This window comes from Cervus elaphus, chromosome 20, assembly GCF_910594005.1.
Source record: "Cervus elaphus chromosome 20, mCerEla1.1, whole genome shotgun sequence".
NCBI lineage: Eukaryota > Metazoa > Chordata > Mammalia > Artiodactyla > Cervidae > Cervus > Cervus elaphus.
The window spans coordinates 122,072,430-122,094,915 of record NC_057834.1 but is presented as its reverse complement, the minus strand read 5'-3'; the positions used below and the strand labels follow the sequence as shown (position 1 = coordinate 122,094,915).

The 22,486-nt window shown below is 54.1% G+C and overlaps 1 protein-coding gene and 1 non-coding gene across 10 annotated transcripts in view; both read right to left on the bottom strand.

Annotated features, from left to right (window-relative positions):
* ERI3 (ERI1 exoribonuclease family member 3) overlaps window positions 1–22,486 on the bottom strand; it is a 128,504-nt gene that overhangs the window by 4,196 nt on the left and 101,822 nt on the right. For 7 of the 9 annotated variants that reach the window (XM_043878383.1, XM_043878380.1, XM_043878381.1 and 4 more), the window contains one exon: window positions 20,247–20,346. The exons of the other annotated variants lie outside the window; for them this stretch is intronic. In XM_043878383.1, coding sequence (XP_043734318.1) covers window positions 20,247–20,346 — 100 coding nt within the window. The remainder of the gene's footprint in view (window positions 1–20,246; window positions 20,347–22,486) is intronic. 9 annotated transcript variants of the gene reach the window in all.
* LOC122678434 lies at window positions 1,087–1,193 on the bottom strand. The gene has a single exon (XR_006336108.1). It is a non-coding gene; the product is annotated as a U6 spliceosomal RNA (small nuclear RNA).

The following is a 22,486-nucleotide window of genomic DNA, read 5'->3' as shown; positions in this document are numbered from 1 at the left end:
CAGCTGGTACCCTTGTCTGGGAACTGAAGGAGGACAGGATGCAGAGCCTGGGCCAGGGCCACCCTCAGGAGGGAAGGGGCCCCAGGAAGCTCTTGGAGGGCCATCTATTCACACACTCATTCATTCAGCAAATACACCGACACCTCCTGTGTGCCAGGCGCACAGACCCATGCTGGGCCACAGCCTCAGACCCTGCAGCTCCCTGCCCTCGAGGAACTTCAGAGACTGCCCCTACAATGCTATGAGAAAAGCAGGCACCAAAAAGGGCACTTCATTCAGTCCAAGGATCAGGAGAGGGTTCCTGGGAGGAAATTAAAAATGCAGAGGAGGCTGGCCAGCAAGGTGGGGAGGTATTCTTGGCATAGTGAACAGCACAGGCACACTTTGAAGGGGAAATGAGTGTCCCCCCAAATTTAAGATGAGCAGATGGTGGGTGGGGGTGATGAGGAAGAGACAGGGAAGCAGCCAGGTCAGCACTGGCTGGCTAGAGGAACCCCTGCAGAGCCCCGAATGCCAAACTACGGAGCTTTAATTTCTTTTTTCTAGGAATGATGGTGAAGACACAGGTTTGAGGAGCATGACAGGCTCCGATTTGAGTTTCAGAATTATCTTTTGAGGCCTGGAGGGGTCCTGGAGGACTGACCAGAAGGCAGAGACACCAGCTAGCAGACTGTACTATGTATTTCTGGTCCAAGTCAGAAACAGTGACCCAGAACAAGGCCAGTGATGGTGGAGATGAAGGTGGAGAGATAATGGTCATGTGGAGAAGCAGATGGAGGCAAGAGATTTTTAGGAAACAGAATGAGCAAGACTTAACGAGGGGACTAGGAGGGCTGGAGGAGGCACAAGTCTAAGATCTAAGTACTACTCACTGTAATAAGGCAAACAGGAGAAAGTACAGGTTTAGGTCAGTGGTGAACTCAGCTTCAGATGTATTAAGCCTTGAGACTTCTATGGGGCAACTAAACTTTTTTGGGACAACATTTCTTTTATGGCTTTTGGGCATTGTAGCTTGCTTAAACAGGCCTTCCCTATCCCAGTGTTACTAGAAAACTATCATATATTTTCTTTTTTTTTTTCCTTTATAAAAATATGGAACGCTTCACGAATTTGCGTGTCATCCTTGCGCAGGGGCCATGCTAATCTTCTCTGTATCATTCCAATTTTAGTATATGTGCTGCCGAAGCGAGCACTATCATATATTTTCATCTAATACTTTGTTTATAAAAGCTTTGACTTTTTAGTCTGCCTGGAATTTATTTTTGTATGCGGTGAGTAGAAGATCTAACTTGCTTTTTCCCCTAGTGGCTAGCCAGCTGTCTTATCACCACTGACTGAACTGTCCACACCTGCCCCACACTTTTGAAATGATCCCTCTATCATATATACAATTTCCATACGTGGATCTGTCAGAGCCAGGAAAGAGAATGAACATGAAATGATCAAAGAGTCAAATCATATTGAGAGGACACCCGGAGCAGAAGGGTAACAAGCTGCTGACCTCACGAGGCCGTGAGGCCTAAAGGAAGACTCAGACACAACCTGGGGTCCCCTGCCTAAAACGCTCAGTGTGGCGACACCCTGTATAAGTGAGCTCCAGGGGCTGGCGAGGGACGGGCCAGAGCACACGGCGCAGGGATCCACAAGATGGGTGGAGGGAACAGCGCCAGGAGCAGGAACCACGACAAAGACGACGGCAAGAACCTGGCACAGGTCAACATTCTAGGACCTCATCCTGTCTCTGCCTCCTTCTGCTAGGACGTCTTGGCCGCAGCATGCCTGAGCACAAAGGGTCAGTGTGACTGCCAGAGCAAATTCGTTCCCAGCCCCACGTGGGACGTACTTACTCTAAAAAGCTATTCGCTGCTTATCTGAAACCCTAATTTAACTAGCATACTATGTTTTTATTGCTAAATTGGCTACTGGGTGCTGGGGGCAGCATCTCAAGCTATGGCTGGGTGCAGTTCAGGGTACAACAGCAAATGGGAGCTCAGAAGACAGGAGGCCAAGGCAGGGAATACAGGACTAAGCCAGCAGGGGGCCCCTGTGTACCCCTAGATTCTGGGTTCGAATCCAAACTCCACCACTGGACAACTGTGTGAACACGTGCAGCTTACTGTACTTTATTTAACCTCTCTGTTTCAGATTCTTCTCTAAAATGGGAATAATAATGATAATTATAGCAACTACTTCCCTCAAAGGGTTGTTAAAAAGATGAAATGAGTTTTTATTTGTGAAGTGCTTAAAACAGTGACTGGGTTAGTTATTATTAGTAGTATTGGTAGTGTTATTCCAACAGTATCCAATGATAATATTGTTATTCCAACAGAAATACTCTGCCATTCCCCAACTCCCATTCCTTGTCCCAGACACAGCCCACACAGTCCCCTGGACCCACAGACAGGGTGACCTTGGCCCACTGGAAAACCCCCACCCCAGACACAGATTTCCTTCTCCTCACCAACAGGGCTCCTGCAGCTCCCTCCCCTCCCCCCCAGACAGGGCCCTCTTAGCCTCAAATCCAAAGTGACCCCTTCTTCCAGCCCTGCCCCCCACAACCCCCCTCCACCCCACCGAGGTGCCTGGAGGTGCCACAGGGCTGATGGTGAAGGATGACGGTGGTTCCACAATAAGGGGAAAAGGCAATTTCATCTTGATTAGCAGGCGATTTCTCTCTCCGTAATAAGCGCGCTCCAAATAATTAGCGTGTTTTACGTAATAATGAAATTACAGAAATGCAGTCCACTTATTCAAACAACTCACCATTACCATATTTTTAAATATTAGACTTAATTAGAGTTTATCACTTCAGAGAAGTATGCGGACCGAAGATGTTTTTAAAAAAATCCTCATAAAGTGTTTATTAAGCGCTGGTAAAGCTGGGATAATGATGTGTTTGGAAATTAAGGCAATCAAACACTTACCGCCGCTCCTGGAGGCCGGGCATGGAAATGAGGCCATTACACGCCCATTACCCGCCAGCTCGCAGCCACTTGGGGGGCGGGGAGAGGATGCGCCTGGCCGAGAGGGCACAGTGCCTGGAAACGCCTGTGCCAACAGCCCGAGACAGCCTGACCAGTAAGCACAGAATCACTTGTAGGCCACTGACATGTGGCCACCAGGAGCCTAACTCAGACTTGGCCAGGCAGATGACGGGACAGGTCCCAAACGCCAAAGGCACCCAAGACTAACCTGGGTCCAGACTCCCAGGCCTGGCAGGACACATCAACTCCATTCAAACCCCAGTGGAGTGTGGGGACAGGCGCCCCATCGGGCAGCCAGAGAGGTCAATGAAGAGAGGCGGAAGCAAGGAAGCTGCAGACCCAGGTGTCGTCTCCCAATTCCAGGCCACAGAGGAAGGGGAGCTGCAGTGGGAGAGAAGGGTCTAGGAGGAAGTGGGGGACCGAGTCAGGGGCCAGGCTCAGGAACGCACCTGGGGACAGACCCGGATCGGGCAAAGTAGGCAAGAAGGGTGGCGGGAGAGAGGGGCGGGTGGCTCCAGGCCCCATTTATCCCGGTGAATAACTAATTCCAGAATTTATAGTGCTGGGTTTTTGTTCTGTGGCCATTTATATCTGCGAGGGGAGGAAATGAAGAGGCAGCGCGGACGCCACATCTTTCTGTGTTATTGCTTGTCTGCCATTTGCAAATCATTATTAATTGTGGGCCCTGGTGGCGGGCCGGGCGGGGGCCGGGCCGGGTACATCCACATAGCTCTTCATCAAGGACCCCAGCCGCTGCCCCAGAGAGCCAATTACCCCGCCCTGATTGGGATCAGATAAAGAGGGAATTTTTACAAATTAGGGAATAAATAGAATTTCCACACAGGGCGCGGGCAGGACCTGAGAGGCTGTAATGAAAAACCATCCGTCACCATCAGCGCGGGCTGGGCACGCCAGCCCCGGCACTCCCTCCCTCTGTGGGCCCGTCCGCTCAGGGGCCCAGGCGTACAGGTCTAAGGACACCCCAAAGCCCTCCGAGGCCTGGGAGCAGGGAGAGGAGTTCCCACTGGGGCGTGTGTACACCCTCCAGGCCCAGCTCTGACACTATCCCTGTTGCCTCATCTTTTCCCTGTCTGCCTCTCCCTCAGGGTCTTGACAGGAGGAGACTGAGGCAGTCCTGAGTTGGGGACCATGGGGCAGAGACCAAATCCATGCCCCTCCAGCTATGGCAGCCCCAGGGCAGAGCCCCAGCCCCGTGGACCAGTCACTCTGGGCTCCCATTAGCGCTCCTCCCCTTGGATCATTAAATATGTATATCTTATTACACGCCTTGTTAGAGTATCGAGCTCTATTGACTGATGATAAATCCTGAGCCTCGTCCTGGCCATAAATTTATCTGGAGATGATGAAGACTCAATAATCTAGTCAGGCAGATAATATCATCGGGCCTTAAAAAAGATCATTACATTATATGTCAGAATTAAAAGTGAAATACGCCGTAGTAACAGGGCGGCTGCTCTGGCCATTACAATGGGTGCCCGCCTCCCCCTACTCGTCCCCAGACAAGACCCCACCAGGGTAGAGGGGCCAAGAATCCTCACCTTCCTCTTGGCTCTGAACGCCATGGCTACAAGTGCTTGATAACCTAAGGCCAAGTGAAGAAGGCCTGGGGTGGGAGGGGAGCAGGGAAGAAGTGGCCACTAAGAACTACTGGGCACACCTTCAATGCCTGGCAGCCTCTTCTGCCCCAGCCAAGCTCCCACCTTAGCCTGTCCCTAGGGGTCTCCTGTGGAACTGTCTTCTGGGGTTCCTGGTGTGGCTCCAGTGGGAAGGTGATGGGGCTTTACCTCCTTCCAGAATGGCCTGACCAATGAGGGCAGATTCTTTCCAAAATGAACACCCAGGATAGAGAGGTTAGGCTGCTTGTCTGCATGCCCCAGGCACCTATGACCTGGCCCCAGACCCCACAAGCCAGCAGCCTATCTGAAGTCTGTCCTGTGCGCACGCGCTATCGACACAGACCATGGCCACCTCCCTCCCGGGAGCCCTGCCTGTCACGGCCTCTGCATCCTGTCGTTTGAGAACCTTGCTGCCAGCCTCTTAGTGTTTGTTGTCGGCACTAACAACCATCTCCACTATGTCTTATTTTCACTCATTTCCACAGTCACACCCTCCACCTTGTTAACATCCTTCACTGTTCTTCCTTTGAAATACTAAATTCATATATCCCCAATTACTGACAATAATACGCTTTTTCTTCCCCCTCACTGGAACCTCAAAACCATTCAGATCCCTAATCTCTTCAGGTACATCCCCTTCCTGTCTTCACCTTTCTCCTCTGTCCACTGCTGACTGCTTATCCAACAGCCACTCCCTCTCTGCAGAGCTGGTGGAGCCCACTCCTCCCTCCCTGACCCGGGGGAACCCCCAGAGTCTGAGCCATTGTGGGGATCCTACCCCGTCTCCAGTCATGGGTTTAGGAGAGGCCAAGCATTCTGGCTACTGGGATATGATGGTAAGTTTGCTGAAAGACCTTCAAGGAAAATTTCTTGACTCTTAAGAAGAGAAGCATGAGGGGGAAATAGTCCTTTATATTCTGGCTGGACATTTTCATGTCTGTACATCTATCTGGAACCAAAGAAGCCATCTTCCAGCCTTGAGGGCAGTTAGTCTGTGAAGAACATGCTGAAGATAAAAGAACAGAAAAATGAAAAACAAAAAACAAAAATACCTGGGTCCTTGATGACACTGCTGAGATGCTAAATGAACCAACCCTAGGATAACCTTACCTCTCTTATGATGTAATAAACCCTCTTATTTTTTAAGATTTAAGTTGGGTTTTCTTTTTCTTATAGCCAAAAACATAGTAACTGATACAGAATGTAAAGGCAGGAAAGAGAGTGAGAAAACAAATCGGGGGAGGCAAAGGGCAGCAAGGGCACTATTTGAGGCTAGGGAATTGGTAACCCCTGTTATGTTCTCTTAAAATATTTGCTCAAACTGTCTCCTGCTATATCTCAGGATATAGGCCATGTTACCATAAAGGCTAAAAAAAGTCAAGCTTAGATGGGAACCCAGGAGAAAACAGAGGGAAAAAAATACAACTTTACTGAGAAAGGATTTTTATGTATGTGACATGCAATTTAAGTAGACTTTTTCAAAGTCCCACAGCAACACAAAGTCAACAGACTCACTCACGGTTTCTTCTTTCACCTGTGCCCTTCTTAGCAATGTCACTTCCAATTTCTAGATTATCTCATGGTCCAAAATGGCTGCTGAAGCTCCAACCATCACATCCACATTTTAGGAAAGAGGAAGAAGGAAAAAAGCAAGACTAATGTACTTTTCAGCTGAGTCATTTCCCTTTCAGTATTGCCCCTGAAAGGGACAAGCGTGTTCAGTGTGTTCAGTCCCACACACATTGGGGGACTTTCTTTTTATCTCACTAGCCAGAACTCAGAGATATAAACATCTAGTTGTATGAGAAACTTAAAAAAAGAAAGTAGTATTTAACTGGGTACACCATGTTGCCCCTAATTATCTAGGGGCTCTATTTAATGAGGAAGAAAGTCAATGGCTATTGGGTACATACCAAGTAGTTTTTGTCCAGGCAACATAACTGATACACCTCACTTTGGAGCCTGGATTCCACAGTCCATTATCTCAGTCCTTTCTTGCCGGTAGTTTCAACTCTCTTGTTCCCTTTTCCTCCCATCACCCTTGCATGGAAAAACCAAACTCTGCCTTCTTTAAGCCTGCATCGGGGCTGAGTGTGACTAGAGAAAATTGTACCCTTACAGATTCATGTGACTCATAAAATCTGAGCCATCAACCACACCTGGGTGTATAAACACCACCCCATTTTCTATGTGCCTGATCAGTGTGCACGCTCTTTTTCCTTACTGACAATTTCACATTTTCTCTACTTTCCACAACTCTCTAACCCTTACCTCCAACATCATCCCTGACTGCCTCACCCACACAATCTTGTCTCCTACTTCACAGGAAACACAGAAGCCAGCCCCCTGCACCTGGGCCAGTCCTTGCCTTTCATCCTGATATAGCAGAGGAACTGTCCTGAGGTCACTTATGAAGCCCACCCTCTTCCCAACTCTACCTGGCTTCTGGAGTCTAACCTGACTGCTTTTCAGGGGTCTTACATTGTGAGTAACCCCCTTTCTCTCTGATATAGCTTCAGTGGACTGACTCAGGCCTTGAGACTCTTCTCTGGGTTTCAGTGACAGCACCCTTTCTCCCCTCCCCTCCTCCAGCTCCCCTGTCCACTCTGCCTTTTCTCCTTACTGTGACCGCCCCTACGAGACAGGCGCTGCTCAGAGCAGTCATTGGCCTTCTTCCCTTTTTACTCTCTGCACTCTCCCTCAGCAAACTTACCTACCCCTAAGCTTTATTTACCACATATCTTCTAATAGTTTCTAAACCTGTATACCTACTACCATCTTCCTGGTCCAGGCGTCAATCTCTCTCAACTAGGTGACATTACTGCCCCCTCTCCATCTCCTCCTCCATGGTGTCCTTCTAAGCCACAAATCTGGTCATTTCACTCCCTGTCTTAAACCCCTTCAATGCTTCTGGAACAGAAAAAGGACATCAGTGGAAATGTCAGTGAAACTGAAATAAGGCCTTTTGTTTAGTAAACAGTAAGGTACCAACGCTAACGGCCTGGTGATGATGGTTGTATTGGGACTGGGCAAGAGGCTAATGCTAGGGAAAGCTGGGTAAGAAAAGCTTCTGCAAACAGAAAGCCAGTTCCAAGTAAAAAGTTTAAGAGTTCATAATTAAAACAACAGACACCCACCACCACCACCACTTTCAACAAAGCCTCACTGCTCTAAGGATAGAGTCCAAACCCCTACACTCAGTTCCGGGGATCTACCCAGGGTCCCTCTTGGGCCTCATCTTTCCCACACGCCTGTCGGACTATGGAATTCAGACTCTTCTCCCTCTTGGCTTTTCCACATGCTCTTCCTTCTGCCGGGGAAACTCTTCCCCCACTGCTGAGCTGTCCTGAGGTACAGAAGTTTGCTGCAGTTTCCTGAGGTCCTTGCCTGCACCCCCATGTTGACGTCAGGAACCCCTTCTGTGTGTTCCCACAACACCCACTGTTCCTCCACGTGACTGCCTCTGTCACCCCCTGCTGGACCACAAATCCCTTGAGGGCACTCATGTTATCTCCACAGAAGCCCCCAGTAAATACGTAATAAGTGGAAGAAAGGAAGGACTGGAGGAAAAGTAAGAGGGAAGGATGGGGGAACGAGATCACAGCGAGCCTACTCTAGCCCTGATACCTGCCGCCTGCAGCCCAGACAGGCCCCAGCCCCAGCCCCAGCGTCAGCCCCGGTCCTCCCCCAGGTTCCCACGTGCTGGCAGTGTCAGCTCCTTCCCCACCTCCACTCGTTCCAAGTATCTATTTCCCCAAGATCTCCTGTGCCAGGAGACAGGTTGGGACCTGAGCTCTCATTGACCTGGCCAGCCCGTCCTGAATCAAGACATCTAGGGGCAGAAGGAGCAGTGCTGGGGCTCCATAGTGCCTGCCAGCGATGCCCTGGAGAAGGGCCTGACTAAGCCTGGGGACTCTAGGAGGGGGGCTGCCCTCCCTAAGCCCAGTCCCACCTGGTAAATATTTCATCCTCAAGCTGCTCAGCTAATCCCTATTAATTTCAATACCGCCGCCTTGCCTGGCTCAGCTCCCAATGCATTATTTATCCCCTTTGTTTGTTTGTCGCTAACAGGTGGGCCCCAGCGGAGGCGCTGACTGGGGACAAGCCCACTCCATCACAGTGTGGCTGTGAATTAATCATGAGGACTAATGGGAACCACCTCAGCTCCAGGCACTTCCCTAGCCCCCTCCCCCTGCCCTGGCACCCAGGGGTGGGCCTGGGCTGTCTCAGCACAGTTTAACTCAATTCAAAACAACACATTTTATCCACTGTCTACCCACAGGAGTCAGATGCAACGTTATGCTTTGGGGACACAAGCTGAACAAAAGAGACTTAAGTTCCTGCCCTCAGGGAACTTTCAATCTAGTGCAGGGGACTGGGGGAAGGGGGCATTTACCGACTTCTTAATGAGGACCATGACTGGATGCTCCAAAGGCCCCGTGCGCAGTGGAGGGGACCGGACCAAGGCCAGGAGTCAAGGACTCTTCCTTGAACAGCAAACTGAGCTGTGCTCTGAGGGATGAGCAGGACTGAACTAGGCCGAGGGTGGGAATGGGGCTTCCAAGGAAAAGACAGCCAGGTGGGAAAGCCCTGAGGTTAGTGAAGGCAGGGCGGTTTCCAGACAGTGAGGGAGGGCGCTGTGTGCTGCAGTGCAGGGGCGTGAGGAGAGAGGCTTCAGAAGGGGCCCCTACATCAACGAGGCCCAGCCTGGGTACGCTTCTCTCCCTCAGTGACCAGCGTTTGCCCCAGGAGAGGAGCAGAGTCCTCCCGAAACCTGACAAGCACGCACTCACACTGCTGACCTGAGCAGTGTCTGAACTGCTTGCCCTTTGTGCCTGCGGCACTGGACAAGTGGTCAAGACTGTAAGCCTTCAACTGCACAGATCAGGACATTCAGGTGAGCATTTGGCCTGGAGGACTCTGAGGAGGCCAGTGTGGGCCTCTGAATGCCCAGAAGCTCAGGTGTGCCTGTGACAGGCCAGGGCTGGGGACACTGGCCGGCCTAAGCCACCATGCTCACATCACCTCCCAGGAAGGAAGTGGCCTCATCTCTGAAAACTCAGCACCAGACTGGGCACCCAGAAGACCCCAGCAAACACCTTCTGAGCGAATCACTGCACCAAAGTGAATGCCCACCATCTCCCACAAAGATCTTTCCCCAGACACTCCCCTCAAAAGTTTCCCAGAGGTTCATATAGACGAAAGAGCCAACTCAGACTCAGGGTGGTACAGTGCAGAAAGTATGGCACGCCTCACACGTAGGAACCACCATCAATCCCACTTTAAAGAGGAAGAAACAGAGGCCCTGGAAGGTGAATGACTTACCCAGGACCACACAACTGGAAATGATGGGTGTAATCAGAATGAGGTCAGCATGGCTCCAGGCTCCTGGCAGGTCCATAGATCTGCCCCTTCTGTGGAGGGATTTCCCCCAGGGATCTCCCTTGGTGACTCCAGGGACCCCCAATCTTGAGAACAATCCCAAAAGGGACCTTGTTTATGAACCAAATGTAGCTCTACCAGGGCAAAGACCTCACAGTGCACATGATTGGGGGTTTGTAATTCTATTCGAAGTGGCCACTTTGAAAATCCATATGTCTCCAGGCTCTCCGTACATCACGGTGTCAAGTCATGGAGCAGTGGCATCCATTAGCAGCTCCCAACGCCAGGGTCTGGGTGCCCATACGCCTGATCCCACCCCCAGTTCTAACTAGGGGCTGCTCTGGCAGCATTACCCGCGGTGTGAGAAGGCTCTGGCAAGCCTGCCTGCTTGACCCAGCCTCACCCCTGCCCCAAACGCCTCCTCTACCCCACTCAGTCTCTGTTTTCTTGGAGCTAGGCAGCCAGCATGGAGGCAGCCTCGATAACTCGCTAACGTGCTGCCCATGCTGTTCTTAAAAATTTATGACTGTGCAACATGAAAAATCCGGCTGAGGAGCCGTCATTAGCAGCGCTGCCTCCCTCCCCCACCAGAGCCGCCCTCGTAAATTGAGATTTATGGCTGCAGCAGGCAGGGCGGGGGCGCGTGCAGACGGTGAGGATGTTGTGGGGGAGACAGCAGAGACCGAAGAGGCCGCGGTGGGGCCGGGGGCTCCCCCCTGCGGCAGCTCCAGTTCATCGCGGCCTGCGGAGATACCGACCCAGTCACGTTTGGCCTAGGGTGTCAGCCTAGCAGGAAGGCTGATTCCCTTTAGCCGCCGCACTGGAGGGGGCGGAGCCTATCTATGCCAATCACTGGCTCCTTGAGGTCTTGGGCCATATCCTCAGGTCCAGGTGCCAGCAAGCGAGGGTCTAATCTTAGTAGGATGACTTGGGGAGGGGGAAGGTTGCACCGAGGGAGGAAGCATCATCTTTGTTGGGGTCACTGGACCTGGGCCCCCCCACTCTCCGCTTCTCCAACTAGAGGCATCTGGGTTGGGCTGTGACTGTGGTATGCCAACCAGAGAACAGAAGGAAAGGGAGGGAGGGAGACGGATATCAGGAACCCTTCCGAATTCCCTCTCCTGCTCGTAAGAAAGGTTTGAGGAGAGGATGTTACAGGCGGGAGGGCAAGGATGGGATCCGTCTGAGCCTCCCCAACCAGAGACCAGGCTGGGGCTGAGAAGAGGAGGTGAGACCGGGAGCCCGCACCCCCACCCCCTGCCACAGGCCCTCCCTATTACCTCCCCTCCGCCTACCCCCCTGCTCACTTAGCCCTGTCAGCCAGGCCATTATGAAATTGGGGTTTCATTTACAGACTAATTAAACATTACAGCTTGTTCACAATTACAACGCGGGGATGAGGGAGTAACTAATTACGGAAGAAATGAGCTAACATTTATCTCTGCTCCCACCCTCCCTCTCCCCCCGCCCCCCCAGCCTGGCTTTCTCCCGCTCTCTGGTCAGTACCAGCTCTCAAGGCTTATTACCTAGGATGGGGGACTGGAAGGGCCCGATACCCACCCCCCCAGACACAAGCTCAGACTGTTCCCAGCCACCCCAGGGGAGGGACTTAGTTCCCAGGGCCCTGCCCCACAGACAGACAGGGCTTCTGCACAAGACCCTGTGGGTATACAGGACCCTGTGTTGGTGCGCGTGGCTGTGATAACGAGGGTGAGGTTCTGCTTTGGTGTATGAGTGCGCCAGCACTCTGGGGCCATGTGACTGTGCACCTTCATCTTTGGGGCAAGGTGTGGGGCTCCAGATGATGATTTCTGTGATGGGCTATGAGGATGAATGATCCATGCCCTGACCCCCAAGCCCCCAGGAAAGAACCAAGAGGCTGCAGGAGGTGATGGTCTAAGCGGGCCCCAGGACCAAATTCCCTACTGGGCCATCTTATTCAGTCAGAAGCGAGAGAGGCAGCGGGGATGACCCTGCCCTGGGGCTCAGCTAGTCTCTGTCCTCCAGCTGGCCTTGGCTTCTGGCCAGATTTGCACGACCCCCCCCCCCCCCCAGGGCCCAAGGAACCTCCTGGGGGTCCTGGGGTGCCCCCTGTGAGCAAGAGTCCTGGGGTCTGGCTGGCTTGCCGCAGAGTTTAATAATAGTAACAGTGAGAGTAAGCGTTTCCATCCTTCCTGCCTTTGGGCAGAAGAAGAAAGGAAAGAGGAGGGAGAGGAGGGAGTGGAGGGAGCGGGCTGAAGGGAGGCTTTGAGGCCTCAGAACTCACATCAAACGGCCGGATCTGGGCCTAATTGTCTGACCCCTGCCCCTGCCTTCAATCAGCTCTGCGGCTCCCCGCCCGCCCCTCGCCTAACTAGCAGCCATGTTCTCCTCATTAGGACAAGCTCCCCTTGCACACGTGTCCCCGGACATGTCCCCAGCACTCCCAGCTCCCAGCCCTGCCTGGTGGGAGGGTACAGCGGGGACCCAGTTTCGGAGGGGCTCCTGGGACAGCTGTACCGTCGGCCACAGCTGGCTGGCCTGAGCGGCTCAGCACCTCTGCCTGAGTGGCAGGGCCCTGGAGGCCACGTGCTGCGACATGTCCCTGGTCCGGCTCAGCCGCTGTGTGCATTCTGTCCTCTGTGTGTCCTTGTTACAGCCCAACTGTCTTAGACACATAGCTCCTGAGGGTGAGCCGTGTTTGAATCCTGTCCCCTTGGGGCTGGTTCAGCCCGGCAGGGGGGTCTGCTGTGGGTCAGGGTCTGCGTTCAGAGGCCAGGAGCTGAAGGAATTTGTCTGCCTACTGTGCATGGATGGTTCCCTTAAATAGATCCAGGCATGGCGATGTGTGAGCGTCTGGGGCTGGTGGCACGGCAGGGGAGCTGGGTGAAGAGCTCTGACCCCAGAGACGTGTGTTTGAACCCCAGCTCTCCCACCTCCTTGCTCTGCTGCCCTGGGTGTGTGACAGCCTTCCTCAGCTTCCTTAAATACGGTAGAGGTGACAGTCCCAATCTCACAGGGCTTGAGGATTCACTGAGGTAACAGATGTAAAGTCCTCTCTACTACACCTGGCACCCAGTGAATCTTATGTGGAAGGATACAGGTGGGGACGGTGGACTCAGACCAGGACAAACAAATTCCCTTCTCCACAGGCCTCACTTTGCCCAACTGGGTCAAAAATGTCAGGGACAGAAAGAGCTGTGAGGAAGGGTTCAGAGCCCTGTAGAAAAAAAAGAACAGCTCCCAGGGGACCCAGCTGATACCAGGGGCAGAAGCTCCGATGCTGGAGCCACAATTTGGGAGCAGAGATGTCACACAGCAGTGTCAGGTGGGAGGGGCAGGGGCCCAGCTTAAGGGCTGTCAGGTGGCATTGAGGTCAGATGAGGTAGGTTAGTAGGGATGGTCCACGAGATAGAGATCGTCCCTTGAGTACTGTGGGCTTGGCAGCAAGGGGTTATGAACACCATGGGAATGAAGGCTCTCTGGGTCACTCTAGGTATTCATTCTCAAGGTACCAGACCTGTAGAGGACTGGGGGAAGGGCTGGACTGGTCTGGGCCTTGACATTGTCTCTCACCTTAAACCAGTGGTAATGACTTGCAAATATTGATGAAAACGCAAACTACAGAGATTGTGTTTTTCGGGGAGTGAAGGTGGGGAGAGGGGATAAGGAGGAAAATAAACTGAAATGAAGTCCGGTTATCTCCCATCTGTGGCTGCTCCTAATCCCCCAGCCCAAAGGAATCCGATGCAGCCCCTTATCTGCCCTGTCAATCACTCCATCACCACCCAGTGCTTGGTGGGCACCGCACGCCCTCGCACACACTCAAGCACATGCTCACACATGCACACACTCACTTCACGACTCTTGCTCCGACACTCCCGCCCACCCCAGCCCATTACTCCTCTGAGTAGGAGCAGCCAGCACACAGGTCCTGCCAGATGGATGCAATTTGCATAATATCAGCAGCGGAGGCTGCAAGATCACCAGGGGTCAGGGCGCTGACATCCCCGCACAGTCTATCTGCAAGTGCTAATTTGGCCGGCATTGATCTGTCTTTCTGATTTCTTTGTCATTTACTACTGCGATGGTTTGACAGGAGATACAGAGAGAGACAAGGGGAGGCCAAGCCGGGCCTGGGGCTAGGAAGGTAGGGAAACAAAGATTGTACTTCCCAGTGCATCATACACACACAACACACACAGACAGACACCAAAACCTCCTTCCCATATTTGCCACTCCACTCATCCATCCATCCATTTCTCCATCTCTTGAAGACTAGAGCCTGGTACCTGACAAGGGCCAGTTCCTCAGATGTTCCTGGGCTCTGAGTGCACCAGCCCAGGGAGGAAGGTGTGAACAGCCCCAAGCACTATGCAGGCAGCCCAGTGGAGGCCCTGTGGATATCTACAGACTTATCCCTTCTCGTGGTCGGCCACCATCCCCGGCTTCTCATTTTCTCTGGGACACGCTAGAAAGAACTGGACAGGGTCAGAGGAGAGGGGGAAGAGAGGTGGTAGTGCTGGGGAGACACACACTCCAGCTATCTCTCCCCTGTCCTCATATGGGAGCTGTGCTGACTTCTCCCCTCCCAGCCTCCTCACCCTGAGGATGGCCAAAGCCGGGAGGAGGGGGCAAGACACCCCTCTGCCTCTCCAGGTTGGCCAGGAACAGGTCTATCAGGTTGCAGAGGCCTCACCTCAACACTTCACCACCCTCAGGTCATCCGAAGAAGCCCAGACTGGGCTCTGGCTGATTCTGAAGCCCTTACCTCAGCCAGCAAGTCCCAGGTCAGATCTACATCCTCCCTGCTGGGCCCTTGGCCAGAGTCCCCACGTTCTCCCCTGCCTTGGGAGGAGAGTTCAGCATAGGGGGATGGGTAGGAGATGTCATGGGGGGGAAGGGGGAGAAGATGCAAACTCTGGGAAGGAAGAGCCCACTGCAGAGAAGTGGACATGGTCACTCTGTCAAGGGAGGCAAAGGGGCTGGAGCCTTCCAGGAGTGACCCCTCTGCCGATGGCTCTGTCCGGGCCCCACTTCTTTCCCTCGCCCAGGGTAGCAGGAGCAGGGTGATCAGAAGGAACTCCCTGCTGGGCAAGGGTGGGGGGGCATGCTGGCGTTTGGTGTGTGCTAATCCCGGGCCCGAGGTCTTCAGAGGGACCGGGGAACTTCAAGGAGGGGAAGGCAGAGCTGTACGGCAGACGAGCTCATTAGCCAGCACCCCCACCCCCTCACCCCCCCACGAGGAGGAGGGCGGGCGGCCCAGGGAGCTCGGTGGTGGAGGCGGCAGAGAAAAGGCTGTCACTGTCCTTTCTTCCTTTTGGTACTAGCATCTCCCCGAACCGACGATTCTCCTGCAGTGACATCTCTCACGGGCGCTAATGAGATCCGTGTCACAGAGCTAATGCGCTCTGACTGGACTCTGATAGACACCCCACTCCTTCAGGGGAGCCTACAGGCTGGCACTGCCCCCTGGGGCCGGGCCCCACCCAGCCACCTGCCAGCCCAGCTCTCTTGCCAAACTGTGCTGGGCAGCAAGCTCCTGAGAGGGCTCACCCGGTGACTTGCCATCCCATCTCATCTGGAGCCTGTAGAATCCCAGGTCCCTGAGCAGAGGAGCTAAGCAGCCAGGGCAGGACCACCCAGCTGGGCACCAGGGAAGGTTTCGATTGTTCGCCCCACCTGTGAGACGGGCAGTCTGCGGGGCCTCCGTGTCCCAACAACAGGGGAGAATTTACTGAGGTTCCCTGTGTGGATTTCCAAAAAGAAAGGAGGGAAGGCGGCCCAGGCCCTGCCTTTAGGGAGGTCAAGTATGTAGGGCCTGATCATTACCTCTAACTGGGGCCTAGGGATGTATTCTGTGCGCTCACACTGGGAGGGCTAGGCAAGACCCCCAGAGGGGTGGTCCCTAGAAGACGGGCAGGATCTCCTGGATGGAAAGCAAACGGAAATCACTGTGTAGGGCTGTCGGAGTTAGGAGGAGGCTGGAAGCCAAGGGGCGGGGCCCTGGCTCCCAGGGTGACTGTGCCCGGGTGGCCACGCCCCCTCCCCTTTCTTCCTCACGAGCTGCTACCGAAGCTTTGCCAAGACCTGTGGGTTTACGTGACACTGAGAGAAATGCCAAATGTAAGCTGTTTTCTTCCTCACTGTCTCTGCTGGTGGCACAGAGCCCAACACCAAAAAGGTGCTCCCAGTTCAGCATGGTGGTAAGAACGCAGACTTTGTGCTCAGATGGACCTGACAGTGAATCCTGGCTCCTTGGTCCGATGGCCTGTGTGACCGCAAGTGAGTCACTCAGCTGAGCCTCAGCCTCCCAATCTGTAAAATGGGGATGACGACGGCTGCCTTCATCAGACTGTATGAAACCTAGATGAGTTAATACAAAGTGCCCCCAAATAATGTGAGTGTGCTATGCTGACCACTTGATGAAATGAAAGAAGGCCCACTCAGCAGCCCCCCGTGGAGGCCGCCCAAGTCAAGAACGCTGACGGAGCCCGCTGACACAGCCAGTCAGCAGTTCTGCAAACGTGTGGTCCCCCTCACCTGCAACCTGCTCCATGCCACCCGGCTCCCTGGGGTCGCAAGGCTGAATCCACTCCCCCAGGAAGAAGCGTCTCTCCCCAACCACGAGGCCACACTGACAGCCCCAGCGCCCCCTCTCAGGTAGGTGTTCCATCCCTGATGCTCCCCCTACTTCAGTCCCCAGGGCCAAGCCCTCTCCCCATCCTGGTGACGGAGCTCAATGCAGGTTTAGCACCTACCACAGCTCCTGACACACAGGTGCAAGGTAGCTGTTCACCACCTCCTTCCCCGTGCCCATGGCCAGCTGGCTGGCCCTGAATTAACCACCACCTCCCGCATACCTTACTGCATGCGTCCCTCACCCACCCTCCCCACTGCCCCCTCCACTGCCCTGTGGCCTCCCCTTCTGTGATTTCTCATTGCTAGTCTTCTAGTCCTTTCTACACAGACTCTCAGATGGCACTGACTGGAAACAGCTCTGGCCAGGTCATTCTACCCAAACACCCTATGGCTCCCCCTCAGACAGCCCAGCCATGCACATCTATCCCAGCAGGCCCCTCCCTTCCACAGCCAAGGTCCCTGTCCTGCCTGGCTGGCCAAACCTCCAGCACACCTGCCCCCTTACTCTGCCAGCACCTCCACCACCCCAGTGCCCAGCAGGAGTCCCCACCAGGTAAGCCCCACAGCCCTCCCCTGCCACCCATACCTTAGAAGGAAACAGGAGATTCCTCCAGGGGCCAGGGTCATCGGAGCTCAGCACACCCTGACACTCCCCCCGCGCCCCCCACCCAAGGCATTGCGGGAGAAGCCAGCAGCCCCTGGAGAGGGCTAAGCTATGGGACCTGCAGAGCCCTTACCCAGCGTCACCAAGGCTGCCTCACCCCCCAGGAAGATACATACCACTCCCCACTTGGGGCTGGCAGCTCCTCACACAGTTAATTAGCACCATGTCACTGAGGACCAGCCTGAGTGGCCAGTGACAGGAGCTGACCCCTGACCCCAGGGCTGGGAAACAGTCCACATCAAACTCTTACAGAGCGACCCTTTTAGCACGCACAGTAACTCAGGGCACCGCCAGCTGAAGCTCATTAAAGCTGTCTCTTTGGCGCGAGGGCCATTAACCTCACCGCTCAAAATCTGCACCTCCCCTCCCCGCCTCTCCCAGCCCAATTAATGCCCTGCATCCTCCCTCCCTTCCAAGCACCCTCACCCACACCTCAGAGCCAGCCAGGAGCTGGCAGGGCAGCCCCCTTCATTCAAGAACACAAGGATCGAGAGCCAGGAGCCCCCCGTGCCCTGGGCAGAGCAACAGAGGAGGCAGCTCCTGGAGCACCCACTGTGCGCCCAGACTGCGCCAGCTGTTCCCAACAGCCCAGGGAGGCAGGTGGCACTGTCTCTGGTCTAAGGTCACAGGGCTTGAACTGCTGATAGCTCCAAAGCCCTGACTTTGCTGCCATCAGCCACAGCCTTGGGTGGTCCCCTGGGGCCCACCCAGAGGGAAGCCACCTTCTTCTCTGAAGAAGGAGGGAATACTTCAAGGGTTCCCACCTAGAGTCAACATGGGTAGACAGACAAGAATGACATCACTGAGTCCCAGGAGGAGTGGGAACAAGGCACCCCTTCCCCTCACAAACACCCCCAGAACAGACACGCAGAAGCTGGGCACCCCGTTCAAGGCTGTGTGGGGTGAACTACCCCAGTCCTGCCAGCCTCTCAGTTTCTGGCAGCTCCTCTTTCCCTGGGCCAACACGTCTTCCCAGGGACCCAGGTTCTCTGATCCCTCCCTTTCCCAACACCCGTGCCCTGATTCATCACTCACTCGCTATTCATGCATCCACCAGAGCATTTGTTGAGCACCTACTTAGAACTAGTGTGTGCAGCACCCAACTGCCTCATTGATTCTGGATCAGAGCTCTGATCCTGTCTTTATCTCACTCATGGACTTCCTGTCTCCTTAAAACCTCACAAAAAGCCACACCCTCTGACCTGGCATTCAAGGCTGGCTTATTTCCCCATTTATCTTCTAGCCATTTCATTCCCTAACCCAAATGTCCCACTCCAGTCACAGGAAACTACTTGCAGAAGTCCCAAATTGTCCTCTCATCACAACAGGCTTCCTCCTGCCCTTGCGCTTTGGTATACAGACAACCTCCCCAAAGTAGAAAACCCTTCCCCCAACTGTGTGCCTAGCAAACTCCTATTCATTCGTCAGGGATCCCCTGACTCAAGTCTCATCTTCTCTAGGAAACTTCCTGCTGACTTCGAAGGCCTATCAGCATGATAGGTTTGGGGTCTCCTCTAGGCTGTATAAAACAGCTCCCATGGGAGGGAACAGCAGTTGTGGGGGACTCCCAATTCCCCAGGCCTGACGGCCACTTCCTCTTTCCCCTGGGACCCCAAGAGAACCTTGAGGGCCAATAAAAATGATACGGGGCATCCCTCAAGTAGTGAAATGTAAATAAAGAAGCAGCAGCCCTTGGCAACTGAGGACAAGGGAAACTGTCCTTGGGGCAGCCCAGGTGTTTCTATCACGACCCTGAGCACCCCGGGTGGAAACTGCCCAGTTCAATCTCTGTCTCCTCCCAGGATGCGAGCTCCCTGAGGACTGGACCATCCACTCAGCACTCCCAGCCCCACCAGGCACCTGCAGTGTCGGCGGAAAGGATGAGAGGCCAGTCTGGAGCAGGTGACTGGACACCTTTCAGTGTATCTTGCCGGTCCAGGTACACAGGCTATGCTAATGTTGTAACATCACCCAGGAACACCCCTGCTCCTCCCCGCTTGGAACAAAGTCTATGCCTGCCAAGTACCCTGCTTGAAAATATTTGCATATACACGTGTACAGACACACACACCAAATAAGATGCACAGAAATGAACAAACACATTTTCTGATGGATATACACACAGGCTGATGGTTGCTTCCACAGAGACAGGTGCCCTCAGGAAGATGTACACAGAACACTGTTACCCATACACACATACACGCATCCCTCAAAAAGACACATTACAGGGACACATACAAACTCCCAAACACACAGAGACATGCAGCTTAAGGTGCCATTCACGCATTCATACACTCACAGACACACATCCACAATGATATATAAGAAGCCAGCAGAGCCTCCAATGCCTAGAACCAGCCCCCTCCCAAGGAGGAATCCCCCTGAGGATGCACCCCCATCTGGTACCCCAAGTGGCCCCTCCCAGCCCAGGCACCACTCAATGGAGGCTGCTGCTCCTACGGGGGAGTTCAATACCCTGTGGACGGAGCCATCGGTCAGAAGGACCCCGACTAATTAAAAGCTGGTGAGGTTTAAATAATTCATCTCCTTAACTCCCATTGATCGCCCAGTTTAGTGGCCACAGACTTGAAACAATATTAAACAGCCTTCTCCAGCTCCACGGGGGTGGGTAAGCTGACATGTGCCCACCCCTCTGAGGACATCACCCACCAGAGATGCAACCAAGGGTGGGGATCCCTTGGTCTGAATCCAAGGCCACCTGTGATCCACCCAAAGCCCAGAGCCCAGCCTCCTCCTGAAATTTGTTTGGAGAGATCCTTTCCAGCGGTCAGTTTCCACTCTCCCCTCACTCCACCCCTCCTTCCCCGCTCCCCCCAGCTACAGAGAGCACCCTGCTGGAGCACTGAATGAGCCCCAGAACCCCTCTGTGTGCCAGGGACTGGGGTGTGTGGGCAGGGGACTGACCAAGCTGCCAGGGGGATATGTGGAGGGACTGACCAATGCCGCTGTGGGGCCGGCCTATGTGTTGCAGGCTGAGGCCCTTGTTCATGTCTAGAAGTCCATTCTTGGGCCAGCAGCCCATGGCGAAGCTGTAAGCCTGGAAGACAGGAGGCAAGAGTGGTTACCAGAGGCCCTGACCCAACCCCATCACTCACCAACACCCCCAGCCCCCCATGTCTTCCCAGCAAGGGCTTACTCTCATCATGCCACTTCATGAGAGCCCTCCCTGCTTGCTGGGTCCCCTTTCCACCAGGGTCCCTCCAGAAAACCCTTTCCTCCTTCAGAGTCCCCTCTCTCCTGGGTGTCTCCCCATCAGAGCTCCCAGCCCTCATGGGGTGCCCCTCACCAAGCTCCTCTCCAGCGCTCCCATCTACTAAGATCCTCCTTCTTAGGACCCCTCATCCCACCAGGTATCCCCTTCATCATGCATCCCCCCAATCCAGAGGCTCTGGCCCTCTGTTGGGTCCCCTCCCCACGTATTACTGGTCACAAAGACTTGTGGTGGGAGGGACTTGGAGATCAATATATCCAGACTTCACTCCAAAGACAGGAAAACTGAAGCCAGAGACAAGGGGGCCAGCCAAATGCCTGTGGTCAAGGTGCTTTTGACCGGGAGGTAGGCCAGACTGTGGAGCTGAGTGCCATGTGGGCCTCAACTGAAGAGGGGTAAGGTCACCTGGCTGACTCAAGCAGCTGTGAGGGGAGCACATGAAGAGTGTGTGTGTGTGTGTGTGTGTGTGTGTGTGTGTGTGTGTGTGTGGTGGGAAGCAGATCTCGTTGAAGGTCAAGTGCTCACTTATGCATATTCAAAGCGGCCACCCATCGATCTGTACTTAATTGTTTTCCTGGGGTTGGGGAAGGAAGTGCTGGGGGCATCGATCTGCTCAGCCCCCAGCACTCCATTGCCCCCCTCTGTCCCCAGGCCACCACCCACCTCCTCCACGGTGGGGGGAGCACACATCAAGCAGGGACAGCACCTCCTCTCACATCCCTTACAGGCATGACAACCAGGTGTCACAGATGAGGAAACTGAGGCCCAGAAAGAAGAGACTTACAAGGGTTAGAATGCTATTAAGTGGCCCAACAGGGATTTAATTCCTGTTCAGCCTGCCAGCAAGTCCCAGGCTTCTATCAGTGGGCTTGCATTGCTAGCTGACCCTTCGAACGTACCCTTCTCTTCTCCCAAGAAGTCCCTAGCACCAGGCTGTCCTTCTCCCAGTGGCAGGAAGGTGACAGGGTGGTAAGACAGTGATCATTGCAGATGACGTTTGGGTAAGTTCCCAGAAGTTGGATGGTGAGTCCACTGGTGGAACTAGGGTGACTGTTAGCCATGGGCAGGCAGGCACCACAGAGCTCCCATCCACCACTGGGCCAAGGGGCCGAGCAGAGGGCTGGCACCCTTCCTTCCCAGCTGCAGGAATCAAGTGTCAGCCCTGTGGGTCCTGGGAGGCCAGGAGAGATTGCAGCTCAACCTCAGCTCCCTCCAGAGCCACTTTCCTTGACCACAGACGTACCAGCCACCCCCACACTTCCCAGCCTGCCCTCCCATGCTTCCCCAGGCCACAGCTGTACCCACAAATCGGGGGCTGAGCGCGAGGCTCAAGGACAGGGGAGAGGACGCTGGCTCGGAGCCAGGGCAGAGCCGGGATGCAGGCTGCAGGGAGAGCAGCCGGTAGGCGGGGCACAGCTGGGGGAACTGCTGAGCACGGTCAGGGCCGCGGCTGGAGCGCAGTGGGCCAGAGAGCAGTGGCGGGCCGCCTTTCAAGTACTTTAAAATCACTTACAAAGGCCGGATTAAACGATCAGAAATTCCATTTAATAGGACAAATAAAGAAATAACAATCTACTCTATCAGCCTGGAGAAGGCGAGCTGGATGGGTTTTCTTTTTTTTTTTTTTCCCCTCTAAAAAGGAAAAAGGGAAGGAAGGGGGAAAAAAGAAGGATAATGTGTGTTTACTCAAGCAAAGAAAAAAATATTTAAGTGATGTCGGGGAGAAGATTGCGGTAACTAGTGAAGAATAACACCGTCTACTTTGCTGTCAAATCACACCCGAATTTCAGTAATAGATTCTCGGCTGACACTCAATTCAATTCGAAGGTGATCCTGCTTTATCCCAGCCCATCAAATATTAAACACTTGCATTAGCAGGTGCTGCCGCTTCCCGGCTTAAAGCGGCGGGCGGGCGGCAGGGCTGTGGCGGCCCCTCTGCTCCGCGTGCGGCTCGGGGACAGGGCAG